Source organism: Notothenia coriiceps, unplaced genomic scaffold, assembly GCF_000735185.1.
Source record: "Notothenia coriiceps isolate Sejong01 unplaced genomic scaffold, NC01 NC01_scaffold00004052, whole genome shotgun sequence".
NCBI lineage: Eukaryota > Metazoa > Chordata > Actinopteri > Perciformes > Nototheniidae > Notothenia > Notothenia coriiceps.
This window is the reverse complement of record NW_011336753.1, coordinates 419600-434005: the sequence shown is the minus strand read 5'-3', so window position 1 is coordinate 434005 and position 14406 is coordinate 419600. Positions and strand designations below refer to the sequence as shown.

The 14406-nt window shown below is 42.3% G+C and overlaps 1 protein-coding gene across 1 annotated transcript; it reads left to right on the top strand.

Annotated features, from left to right (window-relative positions):
- Positions 1 to 2543: 2543 nt before the first annotated feature.
- Positions 2544 to 8432, top strand: LOC104941925 (protein virilizer homolog; the record flags this gene model as incomplete). Its single annotated transcript, XM_010767094.1, has 13 exons — positions 2544 to 2951; positions 3043 to 3198; positions 3481 to 3716; positions 4184 to 4433; positions 4892 to 5109; positions 5224 to 5356; positions 5615 to 5755; positions 5838 to 5992; positions 6206 to 6302; positions 6947 to 7110; positions 7206 to 7555; positions 7965 to 8111; positions 8212 to 8432. Coding segments are annotated over 13 exons (2676 nt in total), but the record flags the coding sequence as incomplete, so codon positions are not given.
- Between the last annotated feature and the right edge of the window lie 5974 nt (positions 8433 to 14406).

Here is a 14406-nt window from a genome sequence, read left to right as displayed (position 1 = left end):
GTTTTTTTTGTGTTTAGGGACACACAGAGCACGGCCGTCGCGTGCCTGACTAAGTCCTCGCCAGTAAGAACGCAACCAGACCTGGTCCCAACACACTCTTTCGTCCTGACGGAGGCACCACCACGCTCAACAGCACACAGCGACCGCGACAGTGTAGACAAGGAACTAGTGACGACAAGTCGGCCTGGTTAAACTACTAAGACAGTGTCTTTTCCTTAAGTTGTGTTTTTTTGCAATCAACAGGTCGCACCGGCTCTTTTAATCTAGTTGCAATAATGCGCATATAGCTTAGCTCGCCACTCGCATGACTTTTCTCGACGGGCGCTCGATGGCCATCGAGGCTAGCTGCCCCACAACTTTTGGGACGTGATTAGCATCCCACCCCTATTAGCGTCTCTCGCCATGTCCGGACATTTTCGCTTCTTCGTCTCTTTCTAGAGACCGAGACTTTAGTACGAACCACATGTGTCGCGAACGCGAATGTAACAAACCATAAACTATGGTATTATCGGTAATCCCTATAACTTATGCTATAAGATAGAAGAATTTATCCATTAACGGTAAGCACCCCACACAATCAACGTACAGTATCACAGATACGGCACTATACGATAGACAAACTGGGATATATGTTATACGAGAGTGCCTTATAGATTTCAGTGCAGTCGTATGATTTAACTTTACGCTATGATCTACAAAGTGCACACTACTATGTAATTATAGCAGTCGTATGACATCGAGTATATCGACAGACCGCATATAAATGCGATCGACGTCTTATACTTAGTGGCGATACATTCCCAAGCGTGTCTACCCTACAGCCAATGGCGCGTCTTTCCTGGACTGTGCGCACTCATTCGGGTACCCAACAAATCTATATGGACCGGTGGACGCACGGCGTCACAAAATATCCACTCGCTCGCAGTCTATAACGTATAACGCGTCCGCGTGTCATCATTACTCGAACATGGCACTGGCAGTGACCGCAACGGCACATCTTGTCTCAAGTCCAGCTCGTGTATCGCCCACAAGTCTCGCTCGTGTTTTGCATACTGTAGTACAAGCTTAGGATATGCCTGCCGCCAGCGCGAGGGTCGGTGTGCATGGCCCGTCACCATTGCACTACAGCGTAGACTTGGACAACGATGACTACACTAATGTCGTCACAAAGTTCGGTCACCATGCCGCTGTTTGACAAGAGGCGAGAGCATTACAACAGGAGCGCTCATCATAACCGTCGAGATCGTTATCGTCACGTCAGGTTTTTGGTGGATTTAATCAAGTCTTGGATTGCAGAGTATGAATGTCCTCTTGCTATTTTCAGTTGATAAATACCATAGACTGTATATAAAGATAGATACGTTTGTGAAGGCAGGAGGAAAAAGCTTCCGCAATCACCGTTTCCTCTGTTCCTCCAAACCCCGCCCCCTCCCTGAAAATAATGATTGACAGGCTAATAGTAACCTGATAGAAACTTTATTATTCACTTAATCACTGATTGAGATATAATGAAGCTAACTTAATCTCATACATGCATGGGATTTATGTAACAGTAAGACAGAGAATGTAAGTGTGCACCCACATGCAGTATTTTTGTTTTTATATGCTGCTGTAAATACTCCTGCTGTGTTCAGACTCAAGTCATGTGTGTGATGCCACATTCAAGACATTCAGTGTCTTTTTTTTTAACAGAAGACCGTTGCTAGAAGCTGCAGCTAGACTGCAGAAGTATTAGTTTTTTTGTTTTTGAGGATGGAACAATTTCACACACAGATATAGGGAGGCTAGACCTATACAATTGATTTATTATGGACGAAGAAAAAGATGGCTGAACTGTTCAGTGCCAATCCTGTGGAGATGGAGGTGGAGGTTATACATCTCCAAAATCATGTTCAGCTTAAGTCTCAGCAAAACTCAGAACATTTCTGGAGCCTTGTAGACCCAGAAAACTATAAGAACATTCACCAAGCAGCACTGAACATGTCTGCTCTATTTGGTTCTACTTTGTGAAGCAGCTTTTTCTGACATCAATGTCATGAAATATAAATACACAGTAAGAATGACTGATGACCATGCAGCGCCAGTCATCTCACTGACTGTGAAAAAGATTGAATGCACTTATTTGACACATGTACCATAAGATGCTTGTACGGTGGTGATTAAGGACATTTATGTGCATTTTCAGTGATGTACTTATTATGTGGGCCATAATAATATGTGAGAAATTGTCGTTTTCTTTTACCTTGATGTGAAGTTAAGATTTTTGACAACCTTTAGGTATTGCAATTTCACATGTGTACAAAAGTAGCTTAATTCAACTGATGAGTGCTATGTGAATAAATGTAAGCGATGCGATGCAAGTAGCTCTTGGCCACTTTCATTTTTTCAAAGTAGCTTTCAGATGAAGAAAGGTTGGAGACCCCTGGGTTAGTGTAATGAGAGAGCATTGGCTGTAATGTGTACTAGTAGCTACTGGTGGTCAAACACTCTACAGGGTATTATTTCTAAGCTGTAACGCTGGTTACTGTGTTCATGATCGTTGATTGTATCTTCTTTCCACAGGTCAGCAGAGGGATCTGAAGTGGAATCTTGCAGGGGTCCAGCTGTTCTCCGGCGAGGGTCTGGACACGTGCGTGCGTGTCCTTCAGAAGCTGTGCAGCCTGTTGCTGCAGCCGTGGCGTGTGCACGGACACATGGGCCCCACACCGCAGCGCTGCATGATCATCAGTATCTGCATCAGCACACTGAGACTGCTGCGCACCATGCTGACGGAGCTCCTGCGTGGGGGAGCGTTCCAATTCAGGGACACTCGCGTGGCCAGTGTGTTGGTGTCGCTCCACATGATCGTCTGCTCCATCCCCGCATCCGGACGTCTAGACGGAGAGGAGACTCGAGTGCAGGCGCTCATCGTGGACGTACTGCTCACCTTCACACAGGGTGTTAATGAAGAGGTGTGTGTGTGAATGAGCAAGAGTATTAAATATTGGACTAAAAGTGTCATAAATGGTAATTAATCTAAATCTTTATGTGTGTTTTGTGCAGGTGACTCACACAGAAGAGACTCTGGCCAGTAACACTTGGTCTCTGATGCTGAAAGAGGTTTTGGGCTCGCTGCTGAAGGCTCCTGAAGGGCTCTTCTCTGGTTTGACGTTGCTGTCTGAGCTCCTGCCTCTTCCACTGCCAATGCAGAGCACTCAGGTAACTCAATATATCATACTCATCCCCTATCTGACCTGAAACAAATATGCACTGATTCCCAAGGCCTTAGCATGGTGACTAGGCTAAAGGGTTGTAGTATCTGCCAAACACAATTACACAGCAGCAGATGATGTTCTCTACTCTTTAAAGTCTGCACCAGACAGTTGGTTGGTTCATGGACTCACAGAGGTGTTCCACTGAATATACGGAAACACTGGATTGGATATTTAGCATTAGAATATATATCTACACGCAAACCTTAATAGTCTTTTGGTTCCACAGGTGATATCAGTCCAAGATGTAGCGGTAGCCTTGAACACGAGGAAGCTGTGGAGCATGCACATACGGGCGCAGTGGAAAGTGTTCTCTGAGGCTCTGAGGTGTGCGTGCGCCACCAGCTGCCCCCCCCTCCTGGCCATGCTGAGGAGGATGTGCGTTCAGCTGGCTGACCTCTCTTCACCCACGGCAACACTCATCATGAAGAGCCTGCTGGAGCTGCTGCTGGAGGAGCTGCAGCCGTAAGTGAAAACACACTCAAGGGAGAATTTAGGAAATGACTATGCAGCTTTACAGGCCACTAAACCTGCACAAGACAACCTGTCATTTTGAAAGGTTGAAGTGCACACCGACTGCACTCCCAATCACATATAATCTCACTACTCCTGTGCCCTGTATACGTTTAAATTAGGCAACATGCATACATTTGGCTCCTTTCTGTGTCATTTCATAGCAAAAACAGTTATTAAGCATTGTTTTTCTGTGGTGTTATTGACCCAAAAGCAACTTTATGAAAGGATTGGTTCTGCAATCGCATTAGTGCAATATCTTTTGTGAATCTGACCTTGAAACGGAACAGATAGCTGTTTTGTTTTTTTGTTGCAATTCTTGCCGCTGTAAGCTGCTGCATCCATTCTTAGTGAATTTCATTTGTGTGAGTTTAAAATGAAGAATTGTATTTGAATTGTATGCAATGTGCTCACTGCAGTGCTGAGGGGAAGATAGTGTGCTGGGGCCAAGTCCTGAGGCTGCTCTCTCTGATGGACGCCCTGGTGTCACAGAAAGCGTGTAAGAGCGCAGCGCTGCACCTGCTGTCCGGCTCTGTGTCCGGAGACGAGCAACTGGCCGATCTGTTCCCCCCCATGCTGGCTCTGCTGGTTCCTCCAGCGGACCGCTCCTTACCCAAGCAGCAATGCAGCGAACTAGTGGGGACGATATTACAGTCACTGTGTGACCAGGTAAGCAGGGTGCCGGGCTCGCACACACCTTAAACGTTTGGATATGCTTTTAACTGTTATGTTTTCAATGTTAGGAATATGGTTCTATTTGAAGATGCCATGTGTAAAATGCTTGGATTTTCTTCTACCCAGTCACTCATGTAAACCAACAATCTTTTAAAATGTAGAAATGTAACAAATCCCAACGTCATATTTGTCTGTTGCCTCACACCACACACAAAGAGGACGGAGGAAAGTAGTTAACTAATAATGATCAAACATACAATTAAAGTTAAAATAATCAAAGTATAAATGAACACCGATTGTTGTGGTGTAAAGGCAACCCATAAATCAATATTATTTGGAAGTGCATCTATGGTTACCAGTCAGCGGCCTTTAGAGTGCTTGGTTATAACATAATGTGATAAAGTCTTGACAGAGAAAAGGACAAACCTAAAATTCTGAGTTCCCTTCCCCAGGACATTTCTCTGGTGGTGTCTCCTCCTGGTGAAAGCTGCATGTCGGAGGCTGAGCAGCTGGCCAACTCCCTTCCAGGGCGAGAGATGATCTCATCAGTGTGTAACGGCTTGTTGGAGGTTCTGGGGAACGCAGAGAGCAGCGTCCCACTCCTCCTCACCTGTATCAGGACTCTGGCATTCCTCAACGAGCACGACTACGGACTCTACCACTTCAAAGTGTAAATGACAGTCCCCTCCTCGTTTCTTGCCATCACCACCACTGTCTCCCTTTTTCTAAACCCTTTTTCTTTCTCTCTGGTAGATAACTTTATTTCTCTTTCTCTTTGTGTCAGAGCTCTAAAGAAACATGGCGCTGGTCTTTGCTCGCTGTTGAAGAGATTGGTGTTGGCCTTCAGCAAGGACTCGGCAGATCTGCTCTCAGCTCTGCTCGACTTCCTCAGACAGATCCTCAACACAGAAACAATGGTCAGTAACCTGAATAATGTTTTAATGGCAGTCAAAAAACAAGACAGGGCATCGTACCAAGACATGTCCACCTGTAGAAATTATAAAATATATTTGGAATTCCTTAAGAATTAAAAATCAAACGTCAAAGTTAGATTTTTTTTAAAGCATTTTGGAGGTGTGTACTAATAATGAACCGTGCAAGACTTAATATGTCTTGTAGAGTATAATATGTGATCGTTGTATTTTATTATTGTATCTGTCTGTGTTGTCCTGCAGTGTGTGGACGAGACACACGGGACGGGGGAGGAGTCAGCCTTCACTCCTCAGCGGCTGCTGTCGGGCTCCGAGATGAAAGCTCTGCTGCAGTGGGAGGGGGCCGAGTCCCACCCACTCCCTACTTTAGAGAAAAGGATTACGGTACGAATCAAACACAAGCGTAACGCTTTTTGCAAAGTAAGTGATGATGGCAGTTAACTAACTCTGTAACTCACGTCTGTAGAAACTATGTAAGGAGGACGATTCCCTGGAGACGATGTTGGAGACTGTGGTCGTTCTGAGGCAGACGCTGGAGATGGCCACTGACTCTCCACCTGCCGTCGACACTGAGCCCACTCTGCCAGCACCCGAGACCCTCGGGGCTCAGTTTAATCACAGGTACAAAATGACATATTTTTTCTCTCTATCATTTTTCTCTCCCTTTTTCCAAATGCAGTCATCGATCACAGGGAGGCCCTTACCCTACCAGCCAGGGAAATGTCACTTTTAAACAAACCTGTACACCCTTCTTTGAAACTACACCTGCACTTATTACAGTATGGATGTGATATTAAATATGCCTGCCTATCTCTGTCTCTTTGTTTTCTGTAGGACAGTGTTCATTCTGTCCGAAGCTCTGGATGAGCAGCTGAAGACCCTCTGGTTCTCTCCGTTCCAGACTGACGACATCGAAGCAGACCTTGATTTGGTAAGTGTGTATGCACTTTCAATACGTTATGGCAAAAATGAAAATCCCACTGCAACTCACTATTGTTTGCGTTACAGATTGATCTGCCAATGAATGTCAAATCTAATTCATATAAAATGTCAGTAAATATAGAGACATGTATATCCCAAAATCCAAGGTAATGCCTTTTTAAATGTTTTCTCTCACCAAAATTCCAAGATATTGAGTTTAATATGACATAAAAGAGAGAAACACATGAAATCTCATTAATTAGATTAGTTTACTAAAATCTACTATAAGGATGAATTGATTATTAAAATGGAAAGTAATTGTTTTTCTGTTGACTCATCGATTAGTCATATTGTGGCAGCTCATATACAGATGTGTTATTGTAAAATGTGCTAATCTCCATGCAGTATTTATGTTCGGTGGTTTACTCAAATGTTTTTTGGTTTTTCAAATGTTTTTGTAAAGTGCCTTTCTTTCCTTTCTTCACTGCCAAGTTCTTTTTAATTATGCTTTCATGCTTCCTTTTTTTCGGATCTTCACTTAAACACATGAATCTTGGAAACGTAAAAATCAAAACTGAATTACACATGATGCTGATGCTGCAAGGTTATGAAGCACTGTGTCTGTCTATAATTGCCGCTGTGTCTGTGTTGCAGGTGAAGGTGGATCTGGTGGGTCTGGCTCAGGAGTGTTGTCCAGAACTGGACCTGAAGGCCGAGCTGGAGCGCTCCTTCCTGTCCGAGCCCTCCTCCCCGGGTCACTCTAAGGCTCCCAAAGGCTTCCGACTTGGCAAACACAAGCATGAGACGTTTATTACAAGGTATAGGTCCAGTGTTTGGGTCTATTTCTTTCCATATGTGTTCTGTATATTGTGCAAAAAACTTACGTCTTTATTTATTGTGTTTGTCTCTTCAGCGGTAAGTCGGACTACATCGAGCCGGCAAAGCGAGCGCACATCATGGCAGCTCCTCGTGGCCGTGGAGGTCGAGGAGGGTTCGGACAGAATCTCAACCGACCACACGATATCTTCCGCCAGCGCAAACAGAACACCTCCCGTCCTCCCAGTATGCACGTCGATGACTTTGTGGCGGCGGAGTTTAAAGACACTGGGACTCCTCTAGGACTTTTGCCTCCTAAACGGCCCCCCAAGAGCTCCCCAAAACCCCCAACCAGAGGACTGTTCACTGGCAACAGAGGCAGGGGCACCTTCCACAGCCAGACTCGCTTCTTCACTCCACCACAGCCCAAAGGGGTTCTGCTGTCCGGTACGTACACACAGAAACTCGCTGGTTATAGAAAGATTTCTTAGTTGTTGGTATTATAACTTGTGCGATCAAACAACACATGGTGTTTTGTTCCAGCTTCTTAAATGAGAAGGCTTCCTTATTTTCTTTGTCATATATCATTGTGAACTAAAAATTACATTTGACGTCGCATTCGGCTTCGAGATGTTTGGATTACCAATTGCCCGCCTAAACATTGACCAATTAATAGAATAATTGTCACAGAATACTATGAGTAATAATACAAATACGTATCCCTATTGTGTAGGTCATATTATTTGTATTCCAGACCGTAAAGTTCATTACATTTCTTCCTTGTTGGAGCATACTGCAGGAAAGATCTACTGATTGGCCACTAGAGGAAGCTAAATCTTCTATTTTGGTTCTGTAGGTAACTACACTCGCAGAGAAGGGGGCCGTGGTTCATCGTGGAGTGGCCAAATTCCAGGAGTCACCCACAGAGGAACTTACAGTGAACCCCGTGGGGGGCAGAGCAACTTCACACGGGGGCCCATGCCCTCCAGACAACCCCCAGCAAGTAAGAAACCTAAACCCCCCAACCAGTACACACACACACACTTGATTTGCACTTTGGACCTTTAAACACTGAACTAATAATGCAGTGTTTTTGTCTCCAGGTGCGTATCGGCTGGCTCCACGGGACCGAGCCCAGCGGGGGAGGGGGGGCGCCGGGCTGTCGTGGCTGAGCGGAGGAGGAGGAGGAGGAGGAGGAGGAGGAGGAGGAGGAGGAGGCGGCGGCGGTGGCGGTGGAGGAGGTGGTGGAGGTGGAGGGAAGCGGAGAAAGGGCCAGAGCAGGACCACAACTGCTCCAAGCATCACAACCAGCTCCGTCAGCTAAACTCCATGGTCTACTGGATGGGGCTGAGAGAAAAGCAGAGACAATACTTTTTCCAGCAGCCCCCGCCATAGACAAAGTTCAAAGTGATGAATTAACGCTGCTATGCATTGTAGAAGATGCAAAGAGAACTGGAGGATTGCTGCAACACTAAAGGCTTCTGAGCTTTGTGAATAGATGGACATATCTGGAAGATACTGTTGTCTAAGCGGCGTTCAGAAAGACTTGTTGAGTTTCTTTCCACTGTGAGGGATCACTGCTGGACTGCAAAGCCGTGTTGAGGATTGCGGTTCGTGTCGGCAACCAAACCGATGTCACTCCACAGATTCCTGTGTTTCAAATGCAGCATTCAAGCCTGAAGTCTGATAATGAATGACGGTTCTCTTCCCTCTCGTCTGGTCTATGATGTATTTTGTTCCAGTCCTGTTTTAATCTCAATCTGTTCTTCATTTGTTTTCATCTTTTTGAGAGGGTGGCAGATGGATTTTCTCAAAAAGCCGCTGTTCATGATGTAAAGACAATGAATAATATTAAGTCTTTGTACCTTTATTTCCTATTGTGAGATGAAACAAAACAGAAAGGCACTGGATATCATTTGTGGTTGTTGAGGGCAAACGCTAGACAGTATGTTATTTTGAGTAAGGAATATATTACAAAGCAAGCCTAAGATGAAGGAGGATTACTGGCTTATATCCTTCTTTGGTGTCTTGACTCAACCTTTTTACCATTTGATAGCTTAGGTGTTTGTTCAGAATTAAATGTTGGTGTTTGTATCTGAAATGAACTCTGCACAGAAAACGAGGAATACAAACATGAGTATTTGCATATGTACAAGGTTGCATGCAAGTGTGTGTGTGTGTGTGTGTGTGTGTGTGTGTGTGTGTGTGTGTGTGTGTGTGTGTGTGTGTGTGTGTGTGTGTGTGTGTGTGTGTGTGTGTGTGTGTGTGTACGTACCTAAAGTCTGTCTGTTTGTATGCATTTCTGCACGGTCATCAAGTTGTTTGTAAATGGAACTTAGTCNACACACGGCTCCCTTTGGATTTATTGGGAGGAGGGGGCGGGTGGAGAGGTGGCGTTTTAAAGCAGGAAGGGTCAGAGTAAGAGCTGTGGAGACGTTAACTGTATCATATGCGACACACACGTTAAACTTTTACAGCTGTTAGGATTCATTTCAAAGCTACTTCCCGTCCTATGTTTTATTTTTTAGCAACAATATGTTTTCTTTCTCCTTGACTTTCTCCTGTGTCTTTGTTATCACGTTCACCAAGAACCAAGTTTACAAAAAAGCAATCTTTTAGAAAGTAAGGCCTTCATTTGGCAAAAGGTTTGCAAACAAGCATAGTTGTCTCACATTCTTTTACAATACTGTGTCTTTAAATACATATTCAAACTGTAACATTTCAATGAAATGGCAACCCAAAAGAACGCTTAGCTACTTCATCGCAACACAAGCTAAGTTGTGCTTGCTTAACATAAAAACTGTATTACTTTCTTGACTAGCACTGAATCATAAATTGCAGCAGGCTGTAAGTAAATCCTCAGTATCTAAAACTTTTAAGATCTAGAATATGATAATACTTTGCATGTGCCCATGTTTGGTCGTCAGTGGACTAATCAGATTGTTGTTTCATTTGAAATAATTACATGTTCACAAGTTTTGATTCAATTTAGATCATTTTAGAACATTTTGTGCATGTCTGACCTTTTCTTGATAAAGCGATTAGATTAAATTGAACTGGATCCATGTGTATCTGTACAGATTAACCAGATATACACTGGAAATCGGTAGTGTCCAGTAAGCGCAGTTTGAGTTTTGCCATTAAAAAACATCAACATCCCTAAGAGCAACTAGTTTTACAACATGCAGTTTTTGCTGCGAGGAGTTCACAAATTCTCTTTGTGTGAGCATATAAGGAGCTGTGTATTAGCAAATTCCTTTTTACAAAGCTTTAGCAATTAATGTCTTTGCAACTCTTTCTCCTGCCCTCTTTGTTTTATTGAGCCTGTTTGGACATGAAGTTGTGTGACCTCAGGTAAATCCAAGCAGCTTCACCCAGTAGCAAACAAAGCAGTGGCCTAATCAGCAATTGAGATCACCTGAGTGGGTGTGCAGGGAATTGTCCAAAAAAAGCCTGTTGCAACAAACCTACCTTAAGTCTTAAGTCCAAATATACGTACACACTAATTGGACAACATTTCTGGTATGCTATAACCTAGTACCCCCAAAAAGAAAATGTATTGAAGTTGCAAAGTATGTAAGCTGAACATTTTCCTCCACTCGTCTTGTAAAGAACTTGTGGAGAACACAGGTGAGTTTAACAACATACCGTATTTAGTTTCATACATATACAACATCAGCTGATTTAATATGCTTTACTATATACTTTTAACTTTAGTATATGAGAAACTAACTGAGCAAAGCCAATGCTGGTTTAAAATAAAATGTCTCTTACCTTGTCAGTTTCTACTCTGACATGACGTACACAGTTTATCGCTGTACCCTTCATCTTTACAATTACCCCGTGACCAAGGACATTTTAAAGGACACTGAATTAGTTACTTAATCAAATAATAAATTAATGACCGCCCTCATGCTTTTTATTTGCCAACAATGTTGTATTGGCACACATAAAGAGAAAAAACATGATCAAGTTTTAACTAGCTGCTGTGAGTGTTGCATCATGTTGAGGTCACGTCTTGCACAATGTCTCGAGACAATCACACGGTGAAATTAATCAGTTATGCAACGTTACTGCTCACAGCCTGCTGTATGAATTCCCAGGTAACATATCTTATCAGTTTTATTCATTGGGATGCGTTCATGGACAGGAATTTGGTATGATCCCCTACATTACTGCATAGCAACAAGGCACAATATTCAATGTTCTGCCACTGGGGTGGCATGGGACTTTGTCTTAGGAGTTAGCTTCTCTTGGTTTGACATCTCTCTGCTCGCCAAGGTACAAGTGGGACTGGCTCTCCTAATGTCGTATTGGTTGTTTTTTTTTGTATGATTTTATTTTCTCTACTTAAGTATTTTTTATATTTAACTTTGCAGACGACTAACGACCACAGGTAATCGCTTCTCTAACTTATTACCAAGTACACTATGATCCAAGTTTCCGATGTAATACCATAATTAGACTTATCAACCCTGCTCTTCCTGCATTGCCAGCATCTTAAAATGAAAATGTGATCTTTTTATAAGCAAGAAGTCACTGACATTGGATATCCTGTTATCACTACTGTTCCAGATCAAACTTTTGGTCCTAAACCAATTCAACCAAATGTATTAGCTTAGCTTGTTGACACTTTGTCTCACATGCCCTGCTATTCAGTACCTCACCTCACTCCCTCCTCAATTGGCCCTATTGTTTACTTGACTTTATTAATTGTTCCCTTGCTTCTGGCTGCATCCCTTATTACATCCCACATAATAAATGCCCATTTTTTCACTCCTGTTATTTAAAAATGTATCGCTAACTCAACTTTGAGCTTTTCTATAAATTATAAGCTAATTGTAAAGTATTTCGCAAAAACAACAAACTACCAAAACTGTGTATCAATCCTGGTTAATGTTCTATTTGAATACTTCTCAGATACAGTGCTGCCTTTTAACCTGTGGCCAGAGCTTTCTTATCAGTGGACAAAATCAGTGTGTCGTTATTTCAAGGACTACTCTTGAAAGGTTTGAAAAATATCACTCAAATAAAGATGAGAGTTTCCATCTGTAATCATGTTCCAGTTTCAGCTCCACTGATGCGTGGTGTGCCCCAGGGATCTATTCTCGGTCCTGTTTTGTTTTTCCTTTACATACTGCCATTAGGTAAACATAATCAGTCATTTTAATGTAGTCTCTGCAAATCCACTTTTTCTTTAAGCCATATAATGTTGCATGTCTTGGCAGTCTAATGGAGTGCCAAGACAGCTGCTATTGAATAACGGATGGCTTTATCCATATTTAATATTTAACAAAAATTTGGATGTAAAAAATCTCATTAAATCTTGTTACTTCCGCCAAAGATATACGACCAAAATTAAATCAGCGTTTCCTTTCCTGACTTAGAAAGGAGATTAAGGCCTTTTTGCACTTGGAATGCTGCAATACACAATTTACATGCTTTAGTCGTCAATGGCTCAACTTAAGCTACTTCATACTGCTGCTGCTTACATTTAAACTAAAACCAAGGGTTACCCTTACCTCATACCTACCTTTAATGGTTCCATTTAAATTAAGTGGATTTTAAGATTATTTTAAGGCTCGACATGGTCCGGCCCCCTGTTATATTTTTGTGCTTTTGATTCCATATGCTCTAAGTTGTAGCTCGAAACCATCGCTGGCTCTCTGTAGGTTGTCTGTAAGGCTTTTGCTATCCGGGAAATTTGTACATTTCTTAAGCACTTTGTAATCTTGTCTCTAGCTTTACATTTTGGAAACATTTGGGTTAAACGTATAACAAAACTAAATATGACTTTTAGTAATTTATAGACCTTTTAATCCACAAATGTTTCATATTATAGTATTCAAGCAAATAAAACAATGTTTATTTGTTTTTTTATTATTTATTTGGAGCTTTGTTTTTGGTCCCACTGACTCTCATTAGCCTGCATTGGTAGCAATGGACACACCTTGTAGAAATAATTGTGTGATTGTCTCACCTTGGTGATTGCTGATTGGGAAATACACTTGTGGCTTGTGGTGTTTATATAAAGTGGTGTGTGCCTGTGTGCGTGTCATTTGCCCTTTTGGCTTCTCGAGGAAGTTGAGCAGTATCAAAACACTGCATAGGTTCCTGCAAACACTTTATTTGTTGCTCCTGTCCTGGATGTGGTTTTGATAGATGAGTTTGAGCAGTGTGGGGAATTTCCTCCAACTATTAACACCTCCCTGTGGTGTGTTGTTTGAACTTTTGAAATGGGAACTCCTCATGCAAGATAAAGTCTGGGGCATGATGATTACGTGTTGTCAACATTCAATAATTTAAACCTTTTCGGTTTGGACTGTTGGTAAAAACATAATGGCAGCCAAATATCTCATCAATAAGCTATCCGGTAACACTTTACAATAATGCACACAAAATGTGCTTAGTTACTGAGTAGTGAATAAGGAACGACTAGATAGTTAATGAGGAGCTCCTGAGTGATTGCGATTGAAGAACTGATGGTTAGTTACTAGTAAACAGACTGGGGGGTACTGTATTAATGAATAATTCGTTAATGGTTAGTTAATGAGGAGTTCCCGGGTGACTTTGATTGAAGCAATGGTCCGCTGCAGCAGGGCACTTTTAAACCGGCCATCTTCGGCTGGCTTGGGTCCCACACTGGATCAACTGGTGGAGGTGGATCCGACTCACGTGTTACTGCTTAAGTCATCATTATTTACCTTACCATTACTTAGGCAGTTTGGGTACGGTAAACTCAAGTAACTCATACAAAAAGAGTAGTTACCCATTACCTAATGATTACCTTACCGTTCCTTAAGCCGTTTGTGTCCCCTCAAGTAAAGTAATGCATCAAAAACAGTAGTTACCCATTACCTAATGATTACCTTACCATTACTTAAGCAGTTTGTGTCCCTTCAAGTAAAGTAATGCATCAAAAAGAGTAACTCATTAACTAACCATTAACGAATGATTCATTAATACAGTAACCATCAGTTCTTCAATCGCAGTCACTGAGGAACTCCTCATTAACTAACTATTAACTATCTAGTTGTTCCTTATTCACTACTCAGTAACTAAGCACATTTTGTGTACCTTATTGTAAAGTGTTACCAGCTATCCTAAAACAATGTTGAATCCAAGAAGAACTTGTTTTCATTCTTACTCTCATAAGACATTTTATAATCCCTTCAAAGTTTTAACCACACATTTGTAACTGGAAGTGTGAGTCTACTGCCAACTCATCGGCAGTGACGCAACAGAAGCTATAAAATAATCAATGAGGGGGCAATTTATCTCATTTTACACCAAACACG